Below are 26403 nucleotides of genomic sequence, written 5' to 3'. Positions count from 1 at the left end.
CGTTAACACTTTGGTGTGCAACAGTCCGTTGCAGGCAGGAGGAGAGTCCAGCACCCCGAGTGGCGCGTCACCACTACTGACGCAAGAAACGGGAGATACTTACCTCCCACAGCAACCCTAAATTACAGCCGGACCATATGGATCCCTCCAAGCACACCTACCTCCATTGCCGTCCCTGATATGGCTGATGCACCTGAGAGGACGCCCAGTCCTATTTGACAGGACCGGACCGGTGAGTGGTCCGTGACGGGAGAAAATGCGAAGCCCAGAGAACACGGCGGAGTGAGCAGGAGGTCCCTGGGAGATTGTGTGGCCCTTTTTTCGCCACATATTCAGAGCATGTACAGACGGAACATGCGTTGCGTGGCATCCGCCACCTTTCAGAACAGGTGTAGAAGCGACCTGCATTACGTGGCCTGCTGCCACATTTCAGAGAAGATACGGAGTGGAGAAATATAGGACGGTAACGGTCCTATTACAAGAAAGCAGACGACAACTGGTGCGCAGTGAAAGTCAACAAAGGGACGCCGTTCACCAGAGTGCACCTTCTAACACACGCCAGCCACTGGGGTGCGGGGACGTCATTCTCCTCAGTGACCGTCAGCAACCTGTCGCCGGCTGCGTAAAGAAAAGGGCATCCCTGTTCTGCTTACACAAATGCCAAATCAGAAGAGCTGCACCAAGTGTCCGACGAGTATCACGACTGCAAAGACTCGCCAGTCATCCCTACTCACTGCCAGTTATCCCCAGATGTGGTGCGAGTCGTCTCATGGCAGCCACTCCATCATCTGTCATGTGCATCACTACCATCCTTGGAGCATCAAGTACAATAACTGGAGTCCTACACCACTTGCCAGTGTAAGCGACGATCCGAAAATACAGTGACCATCTGGTTAACCGGCGCATGTCCTGATCCTGGTAGCGAGAGCATGTTTCTGACCAAGACACATCTACCCCTGAAGTTTGCACGAGTGACGAGGCGGTGGCTCCAGAGTCAGAGCCCATATGCAGTCCCGGGGCAACTCATCCAAGGGGCCTCCCAGAGCGTGAGAGATGGACTTTACTGTGCCCCACCAATGGATTCCAGGAGGTAGCCAGGCCATCCAACCGAGAATTTCAACCAGTCACAGAATGTCAAGACTGTCGTCAAAGGATCAAGCGACACAATCATCCGGTGTGTTACAGTGGACTCATCTATACGCTCCTGATGCACCAGTGTTGAAAAATAAGACACTAATTGCCTCACAGCAAGAGTTCGCTGAACTCATAAACATCACGTAGGTGGACCATCCCTCAACTGAAGCGAAGCTGAAAGGTCTGGATATCATCAGCACCGTGTTCATCCCCAGATATACCTGGTTAAAGTATGGACATGTGCAAAGACGTCCGGGTGCTCCCAGCTGCACCTGTCCACCGCTGTCCTGCGAACTACATCTATGAACTGTGAGACTTCCATTTATTTTAGTTGTTTTTCTCATTCCTTCCCATAGTTTGGACTTTTGTTTATTGTTTTTCGTTTTATTAAAATTTGGGAGGAATGTTGTGTCCTGCTGGACACAGTCTAGTGTTTCTGCCAGCCACTCCCCCGAGGGCTGGCCCACACACACCCCCTCACCCATCCAACACGGGTGTCACCAGTCAGGTGACCCCGCAAATAAAAGAGCCGGAGTGCACGTGCTCTGGGGGAGTGATCAGTACCACATTCCAGTGTCTGCGTGGTCTTTCACTCAGCATGTGGGCCTAGGGCCCAGAACATAACACTGTGGTCTCTCTCCCTCCCATGCAGTGTCCTTACAGGGTCCCTGACTCTCACTCAGGAGTCTCCCTCTCCGGGGTCCCTGACACTCACCCTGTTGCCCCCGAGGCCCCGCCCTCTCCCCGCAGGAGCCCGAGCTCTCTCCCATCCAGGGTCTCACCTGGGTCCCTGACACTCACCCTGTGGTCTCTCTCCCTCCCATGCAGGGTCCTTACAGGTTCCCCGAGTCCCACCCAGGGGTCCCCCTCTCCGGGGTCCCTGACACTCACCCTGGGGGCCCCCGGGGCCCCTCTCCCCGCAGGAGCCCGAGGCAGCAGAGCAGCGGGAGGCTGTAGCGCAGGAGGCTCATGTCGGCCGGGTCGGGGTCACTGCACCGTCGGGGGCTCCTCTGGGCTCCGCTCGGACCCGCTGCAGATGAGACTTCACGGGATGGAGGTTTCCTGTTGCTCCGCACACCGTCGGATAGAGGCGGAGCCGCCGCGTTCAGAGCCGGCACCTGGGCCCACAAGAAGCACCGACGCAGTGCGGCCACTGGGGGGCGTGCTACTGGTGGGAGGAGCGGAGTCTCGGCCCTTCCCCTGCTCGTCCGTGTGTGAGGAGTGCACATAGATGCATGTGCTGTGGGTTGGGGAGGCGCGTCCTCGTCACAGACGTCACCACCCGCCCTTCGTCGTGCAGCGAAGTGCGAAGTGTTCAGAATAGAACCGTGGCGGGCACTCACACACTCCAGCCCGCAGGCTGCTTCCGATTTCATAAGCGTTGCAGGGACAGGAGTCGTGTTTTTGCTGCCTCCGTGGTGCTCCGGCTCCCTCCCCCTCCCCCCCCCCATGTACCACAATCCATTCCAATGTTCTTAGTGAAAAACAATCCAAACATGAGCACAATCGGCGAGAGTCATCGGTATTTTACATATTTCTAACTCCAGCCCCGGATTTCTCAATGTCGTCATTCCTTGTCCAGCTGTAGGAATTTAATAACAAGAACTATTAACTGTGCCCCCCCGCCCCTCCTGTCATGGGTACAATATTCCTTCCAGAAATTGGAGTCCATCCGTCCTATCAATTGCCTCCATTACCTATCAGAGGCGTCGGGAAGAGATAAGGGGCTAAGCCCTTCCTGGGGGGCGCCCCTCCTGGGAATCTTTATCTTTAGTTAACTCTGTGATCATGAGGCGTCAGGCCCTCGAGTCTTCTCATCTCTCCTGACCCTATTCATTCGTACCGGTTCCGCAGTGGCCCACTCCAGCAGGCCTCTAAGCCACCTCTCAACCCTGGGTGCGGGAGGACTGAGCCAGTGGGTTCAGATTCAACTCTCTGCTCGTACAAGCCCCAACTGCACAAACCTTCTAGGGAGCTTCTTGCCTTCTGGCGAAGGCCGGAGACCCAATATCACCTCCTTTCTAGTGGGTGGAATGACCCACCCCGTAGCGGTCTGCAGAGTGTCTATGACCGCCCTTCAGTAACATGTTCAGGACAATCCCACAGCATATGAATAAAACCAGCACCTGAACTTTTACACCAGGGACCAGGCAGCAAACTAGAGCCACATTTCGGGGGGAGAGGGGCTGAAAATGATTTCGGGGGGGGCTAATTCTTCCAGCCATAGGCCGAGTGGCTCTAAGAAGGGGTTAAAACACTACAAAAGCCTCATTAACAAGTAAATGGTCTTTTAAAGACCCGTGAAGTACTCGGGTACGGCTGTAATTAGACGGTCGCCAGCCCGCGAGGCTGTCTCAGCCTGGCTGACACACATGACGGGGGAGAGGGGCTGAAGCCCGGTGAGCCCATGGGTGTTGCGTGCCTGTCTGGGACACGTCTTCCCGATCCGGGTATACTTTATGTAATATGCGAGGAGCGAGGTATACTTAATGCACCACATTGTATTGGACCAATTTAAAACGCGTGTTGGAGGTTATTTGTTTGACCGCCTCATGCACCCTCCGCCATTGTGTTTCCGTAGGAGGCTCCTCCATTGCCTCGTCTCATTTCCTGTGTAGTGGGACAGGAGCTGAGGGGTCATCCTCACGCAACGCTCCTTAGATGTGTGTGAGACTGTAACCGGGACCCCCAGGAAACAAAACAACCATCACCCAAGACTGAAAGGGGCCACGTGGACACCTACCACTGAACGTCTTGAACTGTCTTCCCTCTCTCAGACAGGTCCGCAAAATGTGACAGGAACCGAGTGGATGACGGAAGAGGACGCGGGGAGCAGTGTCTCCTTTAACTGGCATCGTTCCCTCGGAGAAAACGCCCCCTCGGATGTGACGAGGAAGCGGAGCCAATCCTGGAACTAGGCGTCACCAGAAAAAGGGGAGGCGACCAGAGAGAGCCGGGAAACCCGGAAGAGACGGAGAGAGAAGTGAGCGTGAACAGAAGGTGACGAGAAGCAGAAGAGTTCGACCAGCGGCCCGAACCGGCAGACTGCATCAGGCGGACGGAGAGCCAGGAGGCCAACAGTCCGGCGCTTCGCCCAGCCACACCTCTGGAGAGGTGTGGCTCTCACAGGTACGAAGCCGCGTAGCGGGTTGGGAGGCCGGCTTGGGGTGCGAAAGCGAAGCGCTAGCCCCGTACTCTCGCCTACCCTTGCACCTCACGCCTAAGCACTCCTCTTGACAACTTGCTCACATCACGGACACTGTGGTGACCCCCCCCCCCCCCCTTCACTCACTTCCTACCCTGGGACCCCGGAACCGGACCGCTGTACGTAATACTGACCCTTTCCTTTCGTTTGTTTACATGTGGGGAGGTCCCGTCAGACTCGGCCAAACAATGGAAGACTCTCCCAGACGAATGAGAGACACCCTGAGAAGACTCCAAGTCCAGAGACTTTAAGGATAAGAGGACCCTCCTCTACCGTTGCCTACCTGAACTAGGAGCCCGGTTACTAGGCTCGGACACTTTGAGTTACCTTTACCCGACAATCCTTCTGTTGAAAAACCAATAAAACATCACCAAAAGAAACGTAATCATACTCTTTCTTGGCACCTTACGATCCCCGCAGCCTAGCCCGGTGACAGAGACCAGCCTATTTCCCTCTGCCATTGTAGTTATCCGCAGCACCGATGAGGTCAGCGACTCTTGTGGGAAGGACGGCCACAGTTCCCTGGCCACCGCAGAAATCTTGGCGAACTGCCCCGCGCCCAGCCAGAAGGCAGTACCCGCTTCCTCTCTTGTCATAAACCGCTCCGCGATATATAAATACCCCATCAATAGGCAGCCGCCCTCCCTCCATTTATTAATGTTCATCAATTGCCCTTTCCGTTTGATGGGTACCACCGCCCCCAATGGGGTTTCCACAGCATATGGTGCTCTCCTAAGTACCTTCTGCACTACCGTGCCCCATATCGACGCTACATGATGTATAATATCTATAAGGAAGGGATCCCAACGCTTTTGAGCCCATCATAAAAAACTCCGGGAGGGAACTCTTTCTCTACGTGCCTGCCAGAAGTTTCTTCTCCCAATTGTCTTGCTCATCAAACCAATGTACCGCATGCTGCAGCTGTGCGGCCATGTAATAAGAGTTCAAACGGGGAACCTCCAGACCCTACGCCCCCCATCGCCTCTGTAGGGTGTTCAGCTTTAGCCATTTCCATTTGTCGCCCCATAGTAGCTCCACTATCAGACTGTCCAGCTGCAAAAAAAACCTCTGCGGGACCATATATAGTGAATTCCGTAGGGTGTACAGGCATCTCAGCTGGATGACCTTTTTGGTCAATGCCACCATCCCCATCAATGATAACCAGGGGGGGGGGGGGCAAGAAACGGGGGCCAGTAGAGGGCAAGAAACGGGGGCCAGTGGAGGACAAGAAACGGGGGCCAGTGGAGGGCAAGAAACGGGGGCCAGTGGTGGGTACCGTAGGAAGAGTGTTATTTGGTTTACTAATAAATTTGGCGCTGTTTCGTGAATCTTCACACAAACTTTCCCAAAAAAGTTCATCCACCCCAGCTCCTTCCTCAAAAGTTTTTGGGTGATCTGTTGGAGTAGGACGGGGTGGGAGGAAGACACAAAGCTTGATTGTTACCTAGAAAGTTGCTTTTTGTGATTTGGTGCGTTTTATGAGAAATGAAGATTCAAAATGCATGTATACATGGACAGTTGGGTTCGCAAGACTTCGCAGGAGTCTCGCATGTGCACAACTTTAAATAATAGAGCAATGCGATTGGTGTAGAAGGCCTCTTTCCCTGTCGGCTAGCTTGCTTCTGTGGAAGCGAAAAGCTTCTACAAGTCCTACAGGAGCTCACACTGATTGGCTGGCAGCAACATAAAGGCATATCAACAAAGAACAGGGGGGGGGCGAAATGGGCTTTGGGAGAGAGGTCCAGCTAAGTATTTCCTAAAGTATACAACCATGAAAAAGTAACAAAGCTGTTCCTAAAGTGAGTGAGACGGACCATGTAATGTTCAAAAAAGGTTTTTTGTTTGGATATTGGAACCCTCACACAACCATCAGGATGTCGTGAATCACGTACCCCTCAGGATGCAGTGCGTCCTCATCGGGCTGCTCCTGCGTCGAGTCGGCAGGTGCAATACCTGACGGGCTCTTGTTTAGGGAGCACTCTTATGGAGATCTTTTTATCCAATACAGCCGTTAGGTGAGGTGGGAGTGTGGGGCTCTTTATTGATGTAGATGAAGAAAAGTAGTTGCTAATTAAAATAGGGAGGGAGTGCTATCTCAATCAATTTATTATGAAGCCTCCTCGCCTAATTAAAAACTGTGAGGTTAAGTGTTGGTAACTTAGGTTAATGTTCTAGGTTATATACACTGCCTCATCGGGGTCAACATGTTTCTCGCTCTAAATGAGGAATACTCCAGCGATTCTTCAGGACCAAGTATATTCCATCTACATTTAAATTCAGACTGTATATCCTAATTGTCAGTAAGCATTCTCATATGTAGCTGGTATTTTACCTGCAACTCCGTCTACCCTATTAACTCCATAGGATAGTCCACTGCAGTTCCTGGTAGGCTACGCAAGGAGTTCCTCGCGTTAGACACGCCGAGTCCGTGTCTCCAGCAGACCTACCCCGCTCTACCAGGACCTGAGGGGTACGTGATTCACAACATCCTGATGGTTGTGTGAGGGTTCCAATATCCAAACAAAAAACCTTTTTTGAACATTACATGGTCCGTCTCACTCACTTTAGGAACAGCTTTGTTACTTTTCAGAGCAACATAAAGGCAACATTGCAGCCGCCATTTCAGGACATACTGACTGTGCCCATGCCCTGAAAATTGACATTTAAAAAAAGGCTTGATTGGGCAGGTAGGGGTACCCTGACCCCATGAATCTCCTGTGCGAGCCCCCCCCTTTCCTCTACATTTTATTTTTCTTTAGTTGAAACATATTTCAAAAGGACATCAGAACTGTCTGTAAACAGAATATGCAATTGAAGGAGTGAAAAGGAGACAAAAGAAGTGCATCCAGGGTATAGAGTGGAATGTAGGGTTCAGCTGGGTCCTATAGGTTCTAAGAGGGAGCTGAGACGACGCAGTTAGGAGGCTGAGGCATTTGTTACTTTGAACCTAAATAAATACAATGGATTGTGGAGCGAAGAGGCTATCTACTTAATGTGCAATACAGGCCTGGTCCAGAGCCGCTGCGGGAAAAGCACGGATGACGGAGTGAGTACTAAACTGTGAAGAGGGAGAGATTCGTGGTCGCTACATTTTACAATCTGAGCCTCATGGGGCGGCAGTGTGTGAGTGGAATTTATAGCACTGAGGCAATCCTCTCCAATGCCCACAACTCCAAGGAACTCTTCTCCACCACACAGGAATTTGCCAAACCCAACAGCGAAACAGACGCCACACCCTCCCGAGACCTCTGCAGCAGACTCCGCTCCTTCTTTCACCTCAAGATCAAGACACTTTACGGCAACTTCGAAAAACAAGGCCTCTGTACCGCCTCAACTCTCAACCCCGGCGACGCCACCCACCAGACCCTACTTACTTGGACCCCGCTCTCACAACAGAAGACACACTAAAGGCCGGGAAGAGCATCCACTTCGGACCACCCTCAGACCCCTGTCCACCCATCTTCCACAGAGCCGCCATAGCCATCGCACCAGAGCTACTTTGAACGATCAACTGCTCCCTTGAGACCGCCACATTCCCCGACGACTGGAAGCACGCCGAACTCAACCCCCTCCTGAAGAAATCCTCTGTAGACCCGACGGACCTCAAGAGGAGGGCTGGGTACAGATAGATACAACTGCTGTGAGATGGGGAGGTGGGGGGGCAGAGAGTGCGGTGCAGAAGGAGGGATGGTCAAGATAGAAACAAGTGCCCTAGGGGGTGGTACAGAAGAGTTGGGGGACACAGAACAGTGCAGCAGGAGGGAGGGGTACAGATAGATACAAGTGCTGTGGGGCGGCAGAGGTGTGGGGTAGAGGATATGGGGGCACAGTGTGTGGTTTAGAGGGAGGGCTGGGCACAGATAGATACATGTGCTGCAGGGGATATAGGACAGGGGAGGGAGCGGGCACAGAGTGCGGTGCAGGAGGAGGGCTGGTTAGGGATAGATACCAGTGCTGTGGGGTGGAGAGGTGTGGGGCAGAGGAGGTGTGGGCAGAGAGTACGGTGCAGGAGGAGAGCTGAGTACAGATAGATACAAGTGCTGCGGGCGGTGGTACAAAAGAGGTGGGGGCACAAAGTGTGGTGCAGGAGGAGGGCTGGGTACAGATAGATACAAGTGTTGTGCAGAAGTGGGGGGCAGAGAGTGCGGTGCAGGAGGAGGGATGGTTAGAGACAGATACAAGTGCTGTGGGGCAGGGGAGGTGGGGTACAGGTGAGGACAGGGCACAGAGTGCAGTGCAGGAGAACTGGGTACATATAGATACAAGTGCTGTGGGGCAAGAGAGGTGGGAGACAGGTGAGGACAGGCCACAGATTGCAGTGCCGGAGAACTGGGTACATATAGATACAAGTGCTGTGGGGCAGGGGAGGTGGGGACAGGGGAGGACAGGGCACAGAGTGCAGTGCAGGAGGAACACTGGGTCCATATTGATACAAGTGCTGTGGGGCAGGGGAGGTGGGGACAGGGGAGGACAGGGCACAGAGTGCAGTGCAGGAGGAACACTGGGTCCATATAAATACAAGTGCTGTGGGGCAGGGGAGGTGGAGACAGGGTTGGACAGGCCACAGATTGCAGTGCAGGAGGAACACTGGGTCCATATAGATACAAGTGCTGTGGGGCAAGGGAGGTGGGGTCCACAGAGTGCAGTGCTGGAGGAGGGCTAGGGTCAGAGTCTGGGTCTCTGACAGTCACTCCGGGCTCACACATAGGGTCCCCAGAAACGCATCCTGGGTCTCCCACTGACCACCCTAAGATCCCTCTAGAGTCCGGGAATCTCATCCGTGGGTTGTTGGCTGCGTCTGCAGGAGTCCGAACTAGCATAGGAGTGTGATATCCGGGGGGGGGGGGGGGGCAGGACAGTGTCAGTGCAGCTTCAGTGCTGGGGGTGACTGCCACCCAGGGTTCCTTACCCTGCCCCGGGGCTCCCCCCGCAGGAGTGCATGGGCTCCCTCTCACAGGTACTCTCTTCCAACAGGGGCTCCCTCCCCTCTCCCCGCCCACACGGCTCGCTTCCCACAAGGGCTCCCTCCCACAGGGGCTCCCTTACATAGCGCTGCTTCCCACAGGGGCTTCGCTTCCCTCCCACAGGGCTCACTTATAGGGCTCCCTCCCACAGGGTCTCCCTTCCCACAGGGACTGCCTCCCCTCCCACAGGGGCTCCCTTACATAGGGCTGCTTCCCACAGGGGCTTCGCTTCTCTCTCACAGGGCTCACTTATAGGGCTCCCTCCCACAGGGGTTGCCTCCCCTCCCACAGGAGCTCCCTTACATAGGGCTTCGCTTCCCTCCCACTGGGGCTACGCTGCCCTCCCACAGGGGCTTTGCTTCCTTCCCACAGGGGCTCGCTTCCATAGGGCTCCCTCCCCTCCCACAGACGCTCCCTCCCCTCCCACAAGGCTCTCTTCCATGGGCTCCCACCCCTCCCACAGGCTTGGCTTCCATAGAGCTCCCTTCCACAGGGGCTCCCTTCCCACGTGGGCTTCCTTCCAAAGGACTGCTTCCCACATGGGCTCCCTTCCCTCCCACATGGGCTCCCTTCCCTCCCACATGGGCTCCCTTCCCTCCCACATGGGCTCCCTTCCCTCCCACATGGGCTCCCTTCCCTCCCACATGGGCTCCCTTCCCTCCCACATGGGCTCCCTTCCCTCCCACATGGGCTCCCTTCCCTCCCACATGGGCTCCCTTCCCTCCCACAGGGGCTCACTCACCTCCCACAGGGCTCCAAGGCTCCCTCCCCTCCCACAGGGCTCCCTCCCCTCCCACAGGGCTCCCTCCCCTCCCACATGGGCTCCCTTCCCTCCCTCATGGGCTCCCTTCCCTCCCTCATGGGCTCCCTTCCCTCCCTCATGGGCTCCCTTCCCTCCCTCATGGGCTCCCTTCCCTCCCTCATGGGCTCCCTTCCCTCCCTCATGGGCTCCCTTCCCTCCCTCATGGGCTCCCTTCCCTCCCTCATGGGCTCCCTTCCCTCCCTCATGGGCTCCCTTCCCTCCCTCATGGGCTCCCTTCCCTCCCTCATGGGCTCCCTTCCCTCCCTCATGGGCTCCCTTCCCTCCCTCATGGGCTCCCTTCCCTCCCTCATGGGCTCCCTTCCCTCCCTCATGGGCTCCCTTCCCTCCCTCATGGGCTCCCTTCCCTCCCTCATGGGCTCCCTTCCATGGGGCTCCCTTCCATGGGGCTCCCTTCCCTCCCTCATGGGCTCCCTTCCATGGGGCTCCCTTCCATGGGGCTCCCTTCCCTCCCTCATGGGCTCCCTTCCATGGGGCTCCCTTCCCTCCCTCATGGGCTCCCTTCCATGGGGCTCCCTTCCCTCCCTCATGGGCTCCCTTCCATGGGGCTCCCTTCCCTCACACAGGGGCTCCCTTCCATGGGGCTCCCTTCCCTCACACAGGGGCTCCCTTCCATGGGGCTCCCTTCCCTCACACAGGGGCTCCCTTCCATGGGGCTCCCTTCCCTCCCACAGGGGCTCCCTTCCATGGGGCTCCCTTCCCTCCCACAGGGGCTCCCTTCCCTCCCCTCTCCCCTCCCACAAGGGCTCGCTTTCCACAAGGGCTCCCTCCCACAGGGCTCGCTTTCCACAAGGGCTCCCTCCCACAGGGCTCGCTTTCCACAAGGGCTCCCTCCCACAGGGCTCGCTTTCCACAAGGGCTCCCTCCCACAGGGGCTCCCTTCCCACAGGGACTGCCTCCCTCCCACATGGGCTCCCTTCCCACAGGGACTGCCTCCCTCCCACATGGGCTCCCTTACATAGCGCTGCTTCCCACGGGGGCTTCGCTTCCCTCCCACAGGGCTCACTTATAGGGCTCCCTCCCACAGGGGCTGCCTCCCTCCCACATGGGCTTCCTTACATAGCGCTGCTTCCCACGGGGGCTTCACTTCCCTCCCGCAGGGCTCACTTATAGGGCTCCCTCCCACAGGGTCTCCCTTCCCACACTTTTTTTAACACCGTAAAAATGTTTTAGAGTAAAATGCAAAATATCAAGAGCTGGATGCTCATTGTGTGCATGTAGAAGTGGCCAATATAATGTTCAAGCTAACAGCGGTCACATGAATTTAACCTCCACACCGACACATTTTATTTTCTTCTCTACGCCTTAGACCGGCTGCAATGAGCTATCCAGTAAGACCGTTGCCAACTCACTTTACTTTATGCCGCAAATAGGTGACTCATCCTCGCATAATAGGCAGATTAATTTACCCTTCCCCATTTTCTTTATGCCACTAATAGAATTGACCCGAAGAGATTACACTGAGGGAGTCCACCCCTCCTTTTGGGTGAGTTATTTACCCGTTATTTACCCTTAAATACGTTGCCAATTGTATATGTTACATTGGAAATCTGGAACACAACTCATGATAGAATAATTCTTTTTTAGGCTGTCCACCTCAACTAGCCTTGAAGAAGACCCGCTTAGACATCCATTAATCAGGCTGTTATTAGGGTCGAAACGTCGGCGTATAACGTTGGCTCAGCTACAGTAAGTCTCATGGTTGTGAATAATGAGCACTTTCGCCATCTACCGGAGACATTGATTAATGTTGTTCTGACCATTTTTCATTTATAAATCCTCCTTGATTATTTGCAAATATTTTTCTCTGCACCTGTATATAATATGTTCACATCACCACAGTCACTAAGCTCTGCACTTCTATGTCACCAATTTCTATACACTTGCCTCTTGACAGCCTTGTAAATGAATATTCAGATTGCCACATTTAGTAGGAAGTAAAATTGACATTCTACTAAGTGCATTCTTATTTGTGTTGTGTTCCTTTGACATCATATTTAAATGTCTGTACCAGTTGCAGCACATATCAAAAACATGAAATGCGTTTATGTACCTGCGAGTACTGGTCCATTTAAAGCACTGCCACTGCCCTTTCCCTATGACCAGGCTCATCATGTCTCTTGCTGGTTCCGTGCCTTTACATCCAAATGTCCTCTCCGATTGCCTCTCATCTTTACCCAGCCTCTATCCTTCTCTCACTGGTTCTGCCTCTCTCACTCCCACCTCTCGCTTAATGGCTCCACAAGTCTCTTACATTTTGTCACTGATATATAATGATCCAAAGACACGTGTTAAGAAGAAATGCACCAGATTTTTGAAAGTACACATTTGTGTTAATGCCATTAGTAAGTCCATTAATGATTTCAGAACTCAGCAAATATCTGAAAAAGCCCAATCCTAACTTCACCTGTCACCTCATTTTACATTCCTGCCTCCCTTGTCCTTCTATGTTCATCTAATCTTTCTCCCAACCAAGTGCATGACCAGTTGTCATGGGAGCTAATTCCTGGAGCGTTACAACGTTCCCTGCTGTGCATTGCCCTATGGGCAGGGCCAAATTCACACCCATTGTCCCAGTCCCCTGGTCAGTCCCTGGTATCTTGTAAATGCAGCAATTAGTGTTTGCAGGGCACACAAAGGGAAGCAGCTCCTGTGCTGAACATAAAGATGAAAAGAAAATCAGCTTTGGTGAAGGTGGAGGATTGTTTTGGGCTGCTACTCACTTTAGTAGGGCCAGGGCAATACCCTAAATAGGACTGGATGACTGTCCGGCAGTCCCAGACCATTTCACTCATCTCTTGGAGAGGGGGGAGGGGTGGGGGTGAAATCACCTTCAGCCGAATAGTCTTTGCGTATCAGATCAACAGTGCAGGGTCTGTCTAGACCCTGTTCTGTTAATCACTGCGTGATGTGAGCCCTCTCAACCCCCTGCAGTCTGGGACATTCAGGTGGGCGCTGCTGGAATCTTTAGCAGTAACTCTGCAAAAGGCCAGTGAGGGGCTCTGTGACTTACAAGCTCCTCAGGAGCCCTGCCCTGGAGGAGATGCCCAACCTGAGCCTGCCGTGGCACTGATCAGAGTACCAGTACTCTCTCTGGCTAAAGAGAAGTGCCGGTACTGACGGGAAGAACATTTGGAAGTGCCGGTACTCAGTACTGGTGAGTACCGGCCCATTTAAAGCACTGTGTAGCAGTTTGAGTAGTTTGTTATATGTTCTTGTGTTACCCCCCTCCGCCCTCACCCCCACTCCCCAGGGGCAGGGCCCCCCTGCTTCAGAACCGGTTCTGCTTGGATGGAAAGTGCACCATCTCAGTCCTGTCCCCCTCGACTGACCCCGAACCGTACCCCACCCCTAATGTCACCCCCATCCCCTACAGCGCTTTGAAGCTTGCACCTACCTTTCATACACTTTAGACGTACATCGACTGCTCTTCATGTAATAAACCCGTACTTTGTTCTTCTTCCTTGTAAAGGCGCTGAACCCTGCCGTGTCCGCATCTCTGAGGGGTCCCCCTTATTCATCCCGACCATGAACCTGACGTCTGCCCTGGTGATGTGGGCTGGGACACACACCCCCGACTGCAGAGGGGCCCCCATCATTACCGTATTACCGTGCTGCTGGGGGAGCCCTGGTCATTTAAACCTGCACTTGGTGACCGTGTCCGGAAGGGCCTGTATGGTGGCCGCATCGTCATCGATGACGCATTGAGGCAGGATGAAGGGTTGTATACCCTCTGCACCAGCTCCTCGCAGCCTCTACTGGTGATAGAGCTGGTGCTCACTGGTGAGTTCACGTCGGAGACTCAGGGTTGATTGAAACAAAGGTTCTCCCTATGTTACTTAAGGACCTAGAGGAGGGAGAGGACAAGAAAAATATAAAATAGCAAACCTCTAAACCGGCCTATATATTTAAATAACTGATCTATTTAGATTCTGCATTGCCAAATTAACATGCCAAATATCATTTCATATTATGCTGTTATTTTCATAGACACACTATCAGTCCTTTATAGTTTTTAGACCAAAGATTTATTATTTCTTTTATTTATAAAATTTTGAATCACACATAATTAGAACAAACAAAACATTTTTTCTTTTTTGGATTCACTTATAATTTTGGTGCCGACATGTTACATAATTCATATGATAAAGTGACATCCTAGACATCATGAACATGAAAAACCACTTACTAATCATTCATGCTCCCATTCATTCAGAAAAATAAGTAAGCACTATAGGGAAGTTTGGGGAGGGAAAGCAAAGGACCCTTGAATTGGTCAGATTTTTTTCAGATTAACAAGATGGAAAATATCAATCTTCAATATCACTGTGTTGGAAACAAATTCGCGGTCAACGCGCGTTTCAGTGGGAGACCACCTTCTTCAAGACCAACTGCAATTTATTAAAAGATGAAATATATACAGAGTGTCAGGATGTCTGTAGAGAAGACAAAGGAAATGGCATTGGCAAGTTAAAAGAGAATGCATTTAATTTAAGAAGGAGATTACTTCCTTAATATATTTATAACTTCTTTGTATGCTGTTAGTTTCCTTGAGTGCTATCAGTACTCAAAAAGTATGTCAAAGCTGTGTAAAACATGCAGTAGGAGGTGACACATAGTACAGAGTCCAGCTATTGTAAAACCCATTGGTGTTATTAGGGTAAAAGTTGAAAAAAGTGCCTATTTATTTAGGTTTGCTTGCCTCAACCTGTCACCACACATTTTGGCCTCCATCTGGCACTTTTTTCAACTTTTACCCTAATAACACAATGGGTTTTACAATAGCTGGCGACAGGTTGAGGCTATTCTCTATAAAACTCTCATGATTAAAAGTAGTGGGAGAGACAAAATACCTGAAGCAAACAAATCTCCGTGTCAGTTTCTAAGATACCACTCGCAAAATGCTGTAAGAGAAATAACAGACTTTTTAGAGAGTGAGCCGTGTCATGGTGTCCTGTGGGCAAGATTATGTGGCAGCAGGGCAAAATATCATAAGGGCTTAGTTACCTTGTCAGGGCGTGTAGTTGTTCATAAGGGCAAGAGCAAACAGATGTCTGGTTTTCTCTGTATTTCTAAAGTATTTTCTTTTTATTTATTATTGATGATGCTATCCAATCCAAAGATATCTGTAAAATATGAGAGCAAATTTGTCATAACGGTATAGGTGACCCTGATGTTATACAGAATATGTGTGTGCAAACTACGGTAATAGTAATTGATTATGCAAAGCAAAAGTTTCAGGCATGTTGTTAATGCCAAGTCGTTTAGAAAGACATATCGAGTGCCTTGTTTTAGGAATTAGGATTTGTAAGGTATGGCATGATATCTCTCCTTTCAGGGAAACGAATAATGAGGACCTTCTTGGTACGCTATCCTATAATAAAAGTTACTGAAACCGTGAATCGATCAAGAATCTATCATACTATAGACTTCCTATAGATGTGAAGGAACGTCTCAGATTAGTGATGCAGCTTGTATTACTGTTTAGTAAGACTGCATTCTTATTTGCATGTTAAACCCAGGTCAGTTTCCTGTAGATATCGGGGGCAACCTTTTTGTTGGGCCTGTATACATTAGGAAAAAAATGCTCAGTGGCCACAAAATCAAACAAGACACTGCTAAGACTCATGTGAGGATAAACAGCCGTTTTTAGGTCGAGGACTATCCGGTCTGCCGAAGGCAGAACCGGAAGTCGGAGATTTAATGTTTTCTAGAGTGGCTATTTAGCCCGCCTCTCTTTTTGCTTCTCCTCCATTGGCTGGCTTCCTAAACGGAGGCCAGCCATTGGAGGAGAGAGCCGTCCCTCCAAATAGACTCCGTCTTTTTCAGATTCGGGGGCGTGTTCCGTGCTGTTCTTTCCACTTTTTAGCCACGCCCTTTTTCGAACAGCAGGAACACGCCCCCGAATCTGAAAAAGTTTGGAAGCTCCCATCTGCCATTTTTTATCTATCGTCTGGCCGTGAGGATCCATCCGTCCAGCGACGTGTTGTTGTGCTGGTGGCGGCGCTACCACGGAGTACAGCCCTTAGTTCTTGTTCTCTTTTGATGTGACGAAGCCCGTATTACTAATGTCTGGCTATTTTGAACAGCTGCAGACTCGAAAATGTCATTTCCTTTCAGAGCAGCTGGGCGAGTCAAATGGGAAGTATTGCGATGTATTACGGCTGTGCGTTGCTTGGTTGCGTTTGTCACAGGAACAGACACGCAGTTTGCGCCATTAGTGAGAAACACTGCAAAGGGTCCTTCTCACACACCGCACTAGGGCGTGAGCATGCACCTCCTGCACAGGAGTCGCACACTTTTTGGAAGTTCTCGGTGCTTGCACGCAGCTGCATCTTTACAGGATGGTTATAAATGGAATGTGAGAAAGATGTGATCACTATCTAGATTGCAGGTGAGGTGCGCAGTGCAGCCTACTGTGGACCATGACAAGGAGTCGCAGTGGGCGTACGTATATCAGCGCTGCCAAGTGCCAGCATCACCGCATTAAAAATATTCATCACACATTTTATTACAAGATTGGGCTGCATAAATGTGCATCCTGGATTGTCATGTGACGTGCGCCATCCTAAGTTCTGTATCGTGATGGGAGTGCAAGTGTTCAGTGTCTAGATTGCCCCTCTTGCTGCTCTGCTCTCCCTGCCTCCGGGCCGACCTCGCCGCACCTCAGGAGCTAGAAGAGAGTCAGCAGGAGGAGGCGTGGCCGTTGCATTTTGAGCCGTCTAGCCTCGGCACTCTTGCCTCTGCCTCAGACCATGCACATTTACGAGTGGTGCTTCAGCTCTCCCAGCCGCCTTTCAAGTTGTGATGGCAGGCAGTAACTGGACTGGACCCTCATCAGTGCACGGACCAGAATGTGGTGCCATCACTTGGTCACGGACACATGTCCACCCCATTGTGTTCCCTCCAGCTGGCCTGGTCTCATAGACGTGACACTCACTACTAGTTGCTTCCCGTCGGACCCTGGCACAGGAGAGCCCTGGGTCTCTTCGCATTTCCTGCGACACTGTAGGCTGAATTAACCGGGGGTACGAGCTCGGCATAATGGCCTGTGCTGTGACACTGGGAGAGGTAGTGGTGTTCGAGTTAGGGACAGTTCTGCATCGATATCTCTGCGCAGGTGAAAGGCGGAGCTGCTGAAGCCTGCACTGCTAGCTGCCACTTCTGCTTCCACGGGTGCAGGAGCTGGTGTGGGCAGTGCCCGCAGACCTGCAAACAGTCCATTCGCATCCTGCTCTGGGGCGTACCTCTGCACGTTGACTGCTCTCACTGTCCTCAACAGTGTATGTGCAAGATTCACATGCCTTGCGATGCACATTTCACCCGTCCCCTTTCACATTGTGCTCGGGCCACAGTCTTCAGCTTGACCGTTGTGTGTCCTGCTTCAGGCTGCGTTCCGCAGGTAGGTAGTGAGTGACTAGCAGTTGACTGTGTATGCAGAGCTTTGCTTGGGGAACGAAAATTACACAGGGAAAGTGCACATGCTCGCACGGCCACTGTCACTCCTTTGTTCTTAAGGCAAACACAAGTGTTTCTGTCTACATTGGGAGTACATCTCTGGCAAACAGGTTGCAAATAACCAAAATTGGAAGTACAATTATTTTATGACTTCAGTATTGCTCTCACTGGTTTCTATTTATGCATTTTATCTTTAGACGTGTACACGTAATAAAAAATTGCAATTGCATTTTAAAATGTTGAGATTTTTCCCTTGTATAGAAATCCCTTTATTTTCATCTTCACCATCTTTGTCGGCATTTCCACCATGGATGCATATTTATTTTTGCCCTGGACAAGAGAGAATCTCAGACAGTACCTAGGTTGGAAATGTTTCTTGCAGTTTTGTGGGTGTACATTGACTTTGCAAGGCATCACTGTCTCAGAAATGTCCATACCCTATCCCGAGAAAAGATTTGTGCACAGGTAATATTTCTTCGGATTAAATTATTTGGTGAATGTTAACGAACATTGTGGGAACACAAAACTAGAGCTAACATCCGTAACACACAAGCCATTTGCAAACGTTAATCCAACTTCAGTGTGCAAATGGCTTTGCGAAACAGACCCTTGATTTTTACCCATTTTTGTGCCAAACTGTCATACTCATTTCAGAAAATAGTCACAGAAACATTTACCTTTTAAATTGTGATAGGGAGAAATGGTCTTTCTTCTGTGTTATAAACAAAAGAATCGGGCATAGTGAAACTGTTACAAATAATTATGATGCATAGCCTAATCTCCCCACAGAGAATCTTTAAAGGACTGCTACCCTGCCAACTACCCCCCCCCCCCCCCCCCCAAAAAAAAATACAGCTGTGGCCCACTGTGTGCATCTCCCTTTCTGCTTCTCCATTTTTTTATGTACCTTCCCCTCCACAGCTGTTAACTATCTTTTGAAGGTCAGCAGAAAGGGACACACTGCCCAGTTTGATTAGAAGAGGTGACTAGAATGGTAGCATCCTTGACTATTAGCTGTGAGTTACTGCTTTTTACTATGTCAGTACCCTTCCTTTTCTGGTGCATTGCTGCAATTTTAGGATCTTCGTAGAGTTTCTCATTGGTCAAAAGGGTGCAATTTCAGATTTTTATATGGTTCCCTTGTCTTTATGGCTTGATTTTGCTCACAAGAAAGTGTCACTCGTAGTTGTTGAAATGTCGCTCATAATTACACTGAAATTACGAAAAGGTCACTCATAGCAATATGAAGCCTTGGAAGCTATGGTGTAGCTCCAGGCTGCAGCCTATATATAAGCTCATTGTGCTCTCCTGTAAAGACAGCACTTTTACACTACATACCTGGCATAACTTAGTACACACATCATTTATAAAACCACAAAGTGAAATAATCATGCTATTGTCAAAATTACAGTACGTTTGACATAATAGTTAGAATAGAGCAATTCCTTTTGGTTATACTTATGCAGGGAGTGAATGAAGCTAGATCGGTATTAGCAGCAGGTTTTTATTTTTTAAGTTAGACAAAATGAAGTCATTTAAAAAATATTTTAAGATGATAGCACTTTAATATATCCGCCTATTTAAAAGTATCTTGGCCGTTTCATTTTGTTTTTAAGGAACGGGGCAGGTGGAAGAAAAAGCCGCAAAAACGGAGTCAAAACAAAACTGAAATAAGGAATTGACAGCGCAGCCGATAGAACCCATCCTTTGGTTTGTCTGTGTTGATCAGCTTTGCTAAGGGAAGGGGCTGTGCTCGAGAAAATACTATGGGAATACGTTCTGGCCTCTTTTGAACACTTTCCCTCATTCGTGGGCTCAGCGCGAGACAGTATTAACTGCAAGCCGTGGAGCAGGCAGGTCTGGGACACGAGCGCCCCCTGCTTCCCTCCAGTGCATGTATGGGGGAAGAAACAGCAGTATAGTCGTACCTCTGGGATCCAGCCGGGGACCTGCTGCACCCCGCAGAAGGCAGAGCGGGAGGAGGGTCCAGACCCCGCCAGTACTGTGCGTGTGGTGTTTGTTGCCCGTGGATTAACTTTGGTGCTGGCGCCTAGAGGAGTTGCTCTGGTGCATGTCCTGTGGTGATCCGCAAGGTGGGCACTCGTCTGACACCCGGCACAGTTTCGCCCTACTTTGATGTGTCACTGTGCCGCCCGGGGTGAGCGGACTGCGGTGATTTGCCCTGCCTTTGAAGCTGCACCGTGCCAGGCGCCTGGGGTCTCAGACAGGAGGACCCCCAATGTGGGAGAAACCACTCTGCCCCTTCAGTACAGCGGGCATGCAGGTAGGGTAAGAGCTGTTAAGGGATGGGGGGGGGGCGCTTGTTTGTATCTTTGTAATCCCATCACCCCCCCCCCTCTGGGAAGAAACACGGAGAAACTAATCGCACCTATCCCCTTTCCCGTGTTGTGTTTTCTCTCGTATTGAGTACGGGCGATAAGGTCACAATGGTTCCCAAACAATCCCGGCCCGCAGGCTCTCGATCCCTCCTGTCAAACATTTCTTTGAAGCTGTCTGACTCTTCCCTAACTCTCTCCCTCCCGGTTCCTGGAAAGCTGCTGGACCACCTCTCCTCTGCCTGCCTGCCTGTGTGTGTGCATGAGGTCTTTCGCGGTTTCCCCCTGGCTTTTATCCACTGTATGCCAGTTTGCAACGTTTTCGTTTTATTCTAAGAAGGGATTTTGTTTTAAAAGTCGAATAAAACCAATTGTCATCGTTTTTTTGCTCAGGGGGTGTTAGAGTGGTGCAGCTGTGGCGCTCTTTGTTAAAGGCAGTGGTGAAGTTAAGGTGCACGTTACTACCGCACCACGTTCATGCTGTCTCCCTTACATGTGCAGAAAAGTTTTAACGAGATTCTTTAAGGACGAAGCACACGATTAAACGTGTGTTACAAGGCTGGCGATTTTCACCTCCATCTTAAACTTCTCCGTGAAATCAACAGGTGGATAAACTGCAAGAAACATCTATAATGTTTTTGTTTTGGCGTGTTGGGTACGTAGACACAAACGTATTGTTAGTGGGGCTGCGAGATGAATATAAAATGAGCTATTGTGTGCAGTAGCCAGCAAGACCAATAGCAGAAAGTGTCTTATTTTTAGTGTCATTGTGTCGGACAGGTGTGAAAATGTGATACTTGCCAGACAGCCGGGTAAACGGCAGGAAAGGTTAATTGACCATTGTATGTAGCGTTGCAAACTGTGTAATGGGTAGCCAGCCAGCTATCAGAAAGTGTTCTATTGATCACACTGCCTATCAAATAGCACTCTGCTGAACGACAAGGATTTAAATCAGGTGAGCGGTGGACATGCCTCACTTGCCTTACTACAAGTACCAGAAGGCCCTACGTCTGCGCGAATTAAACTGGTAGTCCGGTCGCTCCATGTTGACTGTACACAAGCACTACAGTATTAGGCTATGCATTTAAAAACGGTGTATGACTTGGTTTGTAGAATCCGTTGATTTCATGATTAAAAATCAGGGCCCGAAACATTGTCATTCTGACACTGAGTAATATGGCAACTCTGTGTGTGTGGGAGGCTCTGTGTGTGTGTGGACGGCTCTGTGTGTGTGGCTTATTTGGTAGGTGGCTCTGTGTGTAGGTGGCTTTGTGGGTGGCTCTATTTGTGTGTGGGTTGCTCTGTGTGGGTGGCTCTGTGTGTGGGTGCAAATGCAAAAGGTCTCGCATTTGAGAGTGATTAAGCTATTGGCATTGTAAATAACCATGCCGTTTCTTTAAATGTTTTAAAAACAAAAACATAAACAAAAATAATGTCATGAGCAATGCCAATAGCTCTAACTTTACCAATGCCGAGACCATTGCATTGTAAATGCTTGTTTATTTAGTTTTGTTTGTGGGTTCTACTTAGTAAATGAGACCAGTAAGTCATATCGACTAAAAGCTAACTGTGGGAGGGCAGGCTTGATAAACAGGCGAGGAGGCTGGATGTATTTGCCGAAAGAAAGGGTTTTATTTTGTTTCTGAGACAAGAGAGTTCTGGAGCTTGTTGTGTCTTCTGGTTTCCCTCCTGCGAGTACTTCCGCCGAGTTCGTTGGGTCTGTAGAGCTTGAGCTTGACGTGCCAGGTGTTTCTTCGGCAGTGCAGCGTCCTTCGTCCCGGAGGCTCATAGGAGGGAAAAGAGGGAGCCGTCAGTTATGTATTTACTGGTTTGTAGGGTTTAAGAAGTACCGTCACCACACCAGGAGGGTTTATTCGGGGTCTATCAGTTGTAGGGTCGTGAAGGAATAGGGTAGTGAAGGGAGTAGGGTAATTACAAAAAGGAGTCGAAAACCTTCCTGTTAACTATTTATTCGTTCATGTGTTTATCGTGCATTAGGCAAGAACAAGGTTCGCGGGATGAGGAGTCAGCGAGGTTCGGGGTGTAAAGACGTATAGCTAGGTCCGACTTTAACGAGGCAGGCATAGGGCGATTAATACATATGAGACCAAGCCCAACCTTCCTCGGTCTCTCCCGCCTCCCCCTCAATGCGTTCCCTCCCGTTTCACGAGAGCCCGTTAAAACCCTCCGTTCTTAAACCCCTGTGACGCTTTCACTCACCGGCCCCGCCGCAACTCTCCAGAGTTGCGGCCGCTCCCCAGCATCCTCCGGAGGGCACCACCAATCTTCGCACCACCGGCAGGGCCGGACTGGGAACTGAAAGCAGCCCTGGCAAATTTTGCCAGACCAGCCCCCATCCGGCGCGTCGCGAGCGCGCCCGACCGCCACTAGGGGGGGTGGGGGGGGGGGGGGGGCATGGTCTCCAAGAAAATTTGGGAAAACGACAGACCAAAATGGTGAATTTTACAGCACATTTTTCATTACATATTCAAATTGTATCAACTTTCAAAGCACTGTAAATAGTAGATGATGACCTTAAAGAACATCAGGACAAGGGAGGGAGTGACAGAGCGATAGGGGGACAGGTATAGAGAGAGAGATTGAGAGGGATAAATAGAGAGCGCGTGATGGAGCCAGAGAGAGCGCGAGAGAGAGAGGGCGCGAGAGCGATCACACTGTTCCCTTATCTGTCCGCATTTGTCTTTTCTTCTTACTTTCATCTCTCTTCCACCTTGATTTTTGCTTTTTGTTTCACTCTCGGTCCCTTCTCTTTGTCTCTGACCCTTTTGTACTTGCCTTTTTGTGGTTTCTTCCCCTGAATGTAGATGAAACTTGCAATCAAAATAAACCGATGATGAGATCTTTTCATGCTGTCCAGGGACAGTGCTACGAAATATAAGAGGTGGGCCTTCCAAAACATAGTTCTTTTTTGTGTGTTAGGTTTTCAATATTTCAGGAACGCCGGCATTAAAAATGCATTCATATGAAAAGGAAATATAAAGCTACTATAAAAACGAATAAGGCGCTCTAGACCATACAGATGTTTTATACACTGGAATCGGCACATCCGTGGGCTCACAAACTCCAGCTAGTGCGTTATTGTGCGATGGGTGTATCCGGTGGGGCCTCCCATAAGCTTGGAGCCACCTTTTATAAGATATGTAATGCACCTGTGATAATAGGAAATTGAGGTCACGTCTGCGTCACAGAGAAGTCCTGGTTGAACACAACGGCGAGCACACGCACCAAGCCCAGATCTTGCGTTACTACTCTTGCGAGAGGCGTTTTGGAGATTAATTAGTGGCAATGTGGTAATAGCTGGAACCCCCCTCCTTTTTAAGGAGATTTGCTTATACCTGCTGGGTTTACAGTCAGGCGGCCACTCTCTAAAAAGGTACATTTAAAAGGAGGGCTGCTCACAATGCAAGAAAAAAAAAATACAAGCCATTTATTTTAGTTTGTCGGAATTGCCAAAGCGATCACAGTTTGACTTGTGTGCCTCGTGGGATCAGAGTGAGTTGGCAAAAACGGGCTCACCCCTGCAGTAAGGGCAGGGCACGCTGGGGTGTTCGTTATATGCACGAGGTTCCATCAGATATGCGGCGGGGAGAGAGTGCCCCTCCCCTCCTCCCATGCCACAATTACAGACATCGAAAGGTGGATGGGTCAGTCAGATCTTGCGCAGGCTGGAGGTGCGGCATTTCAAGCCATCTTCTGTAGTGAGCAGAGTCCCTGGCACGGGGATTTGTACTGGCAGGCGCGAGAGTGCTTGTGTACAGTTTACACCTTTGAATGCGTCCGCAGTACCGTGTGCCCAACAGATGCGCGTGACAGCAGACCTGCCAGCCTGCAGCAGGGCATGGCCCCTGCGTTTCTATAGACGTAGAAGGCAGTGCGAATGAGCTCCCCCTCCACCCACTCCCCCAGTGTGCTCTTTCACCAGGAGTTTGGTTGGGCGGCGTTCTCAGCAAAAAAAGCACTTGCAGCAGGTAGAAGTTAGAATGTGTAGGCGCTAGAATTGCTGGGAAGGCAGTTCTCTCTCCCATATGCCTGCCAGTCAGTAACATTTTGTGGTTTCTCTGATAGAAACGGGTACCCACAGCAAACAAGACATGTCACAAAGACTATACATGGGCAATCACATGCATGGCCACTCTGTTATGGCATAGTTGTTCTAGAAGGAAGGATAAGTACATATGTTCAGCTGCTTTGAAGTGACAACTCATGACTGCATGTTTGGGGGCATGTCTGGCTGCTAAACGTTTTCATATCAAAATAGTGAACACTGCATGCAGTCTCATGGAGTGCACCATGTTGGTAAACATTCTCTGGTCGCTTTCACTCCTGCAGTGTGTGCATTGTCTAGTGGCACGACCTCCCAGGAAGACCCACACACATACACTTCACATTTGGGGACTGTGGCTGTTGAAGCGCTTCATGTAACCGTGTGTAACTATAAAAAAAACACTGTAGGTTCATGTGCTGCACTATTTTAAGGGTATGGTCACACTTTTCAATACCACTTTAGGCAGAATGTGGAAGGTGACATATAAGGGTATTTACAGAGGTAAACTAACCCCCTAGCCAAAGAATGAAAAAAAATCCATTCGTATTTCTCTCTGTTTCTCCCTCTCACACACAGTCTCCCCTTAATCTTCTCTCTCACACCCACACTCTCGCTTGCACGCACACACCGCCATTGTGTATGCGTGTTTCTGCTTCCCACTCAAACATACGAACAGAAACAATATGGCTTTTGCACACATGTAAATACATACATACTTTGTCTCGCTGTCACACACAAACACAGATTAGCACCTCTGTCTCGCTCTCACACACTAACAAAAACACATTACCTCCCAATCTCTCATTCCCCACCCCTTCTACGCAGTAAAACACCTGTATGTCTAAGCCTGGCCTGCCATTATTACAGCCACCGTACGGTAATGCTCGTGATATCTGCACAGATCAAACCAGACCCAGTGTCGCAAGGAGAGTATCTGGTCGCACAAGCATCTTTCTTCCCCACTGGCTGAACTATTGAGGCAAATCACGCTTATGTGGCTTCTGAGTTTAATTGTTGAACATTAAAGAATGTATAATTTGCGACCACAACACACAGCAGCCATTTCTGCATTTTTAATACAACCATTCCGATTTTGAGAGGAGTAATCTAAACATTTTTTAATTGGGCCTGTGATTTACTTTCGGTGGCCCCGGCCGCCCCCCCCTCCCCATCCCCCTGCAGTCCCGAGAGGCTGAGGCAGCAATCACAGTAGCCTTCTCATTCTCTGCATGATCGGCTCTCCAAACGAAGTCACTGCTAGCCACACTCAAGTAGGCTCTCCACCCCGACTGGCTCCACTTCAGACACCTATGGGGCAACATGCATGCTAGACAGAGCACGTCCCAATATTGACAGCAGGCAACACTTAACCGAAAAGGTCCATAGTCATAGAGACGTTTTAAGGTTATGGACATGAGATAAATGCACATCCACCGAGTCTGAAATGAAACACATTACACAGTCTGTGCTTATCCCAACACCAGCCAAGGATCCAGCCTTCCTGGACCAAACTTGGACCCCTCCGAGTCAGCATTTCAAAACTTGTTGTAAACTGCAGCAGATCCAAAGTAACAGACAACTTTTTTTACATCACATTTGTCAGCCTCACTTTCCTTTGCTCCTCAAAGTGCAAAACAAATGTGTGATCATACGATTACCTCCGGTTTTTAGTCAAAAATAAGTAGATTTCACTGTTAGGAGTTATCACTAAGGCCCATGATTGATATGGCAATTTCAATGGACACCATGGGGTCAGGTTTACAGGATGCACCGCTGGGTACAGTTGTACTACAATGATGGCCTTTCTGGCTCTAGGGTCAAGAAACCCTGCCGACTGGTCATCATGACCTGTGTTTTAAATGGGCCGGTACTCGTCGTTATGGAATTCCAGCATTTCTCAGTTTTCTCTCCTGGAGGACTGGAGCTTCTCCTTAGACAGGGAGAATACCGGTGCTCACAGGGTTCCAGCAGCAGTGCACGCGCTCCTCCTGGGCCTTGATTATACAGTAGGTCACCTGTTTGGCAAACAGAGAGCAAGCTCTGGTGCGCGATCACACGCTGCCAACCTTACCAATCAGTTAATTTATTGTGTGCGGCCAGCGAGTTCCCTGTTCAATTGTAAACGAGATAGGGAAATGTATGACTTGACATACCGCTCAAAAGAGGGCGAGAAGACATTGCAAAAGTATTGTGATGGCACAGAAACACGATTTTATTCATTGTATTCGTGTAAAAACAGAAACAAATAGCTACGAAATTCCGAGCCACCAGTCGCCAATGAGATGGAAGGAAGGTAGAGTGATGCAGAAGCAGGAGGCAGTGAGAGGTAAAGATGGGGAAAAGAGACGAAAGAACCCCCGGTAAATTCAAGAGGAAGAGAATTAAGAAACGCAACTGAGCGTAGGTAGAGAGAGAAAAAG

At 50.2% G+C, this 26403-nt stretch overlaps 2 protein-coding genes across 5 annotated transcripts in view; one reads left to right on the top strand and one right to left on the bottom strand.

Annotated features, from left to right (window-relative positions):
• LOC146869149 (class I histocompatibility antigen, Gogo-B*0102 alpha chain-like) overlaps nt 1–3989 on the bottom strand; it is a 166170-nt gene extending 162181 nt beyond the window's left edge. The window contains exon 1 of the mRNA XM_085640755.1: nt 3878–3989. Within this exon, the coding sequence (XP_085496881.1) occupies nt 3878–3989 (112 nt within the window). The remainder of the gene's footprint in view (nt 1–3877) is intronic.
• Nucleotides 3990–4089: 100 nt separating this feature from the next.
• Nucleotides 4090–26403, top strand: part of LOC146869148 (uncharacterized) — a 54110-nt gene continuing 31796 nt past the window's right edge. The window contains exons 1-4 of one of the 4 annotated variants that reach the window (XM_085640480.1): nt 4106–4263; nt 11563–11609; nt 11711–11812; nt 13596–13906. The gene's annotated coding sequence lies outside the window, so the exon portion shown is untranslated. Of the gene's footprint in view, nt 4264–11562; nt 11610–11710; nt 11813–13595; nt 13907–26403 lie in introns of all 4 variants that reach the window. The other 3 variants (XM_085640385.1, XM_085640530.1, XM_085640654.1) reach the window with 3 other exon arrangements.

Source organism: Triturus cristatus, chromosome 1_1 (genome assembly GCF_964204655.1).
Source record: "Triturus cristatus chromosome 1_1, aTriCri1.1, whole genome shotgun sequence".
Taxonomy (NCBI): Eukaryota; Metazoa; Chordata; class Amphibia; order Caudata; family Salamandridae; genus Triturus; species Triturus cristatus.
The sequence above is the reverse complement of the archived record's forward strand: the minus strand, read 5'-3'. Positions and strand labels throughout refer to the sequence as shown.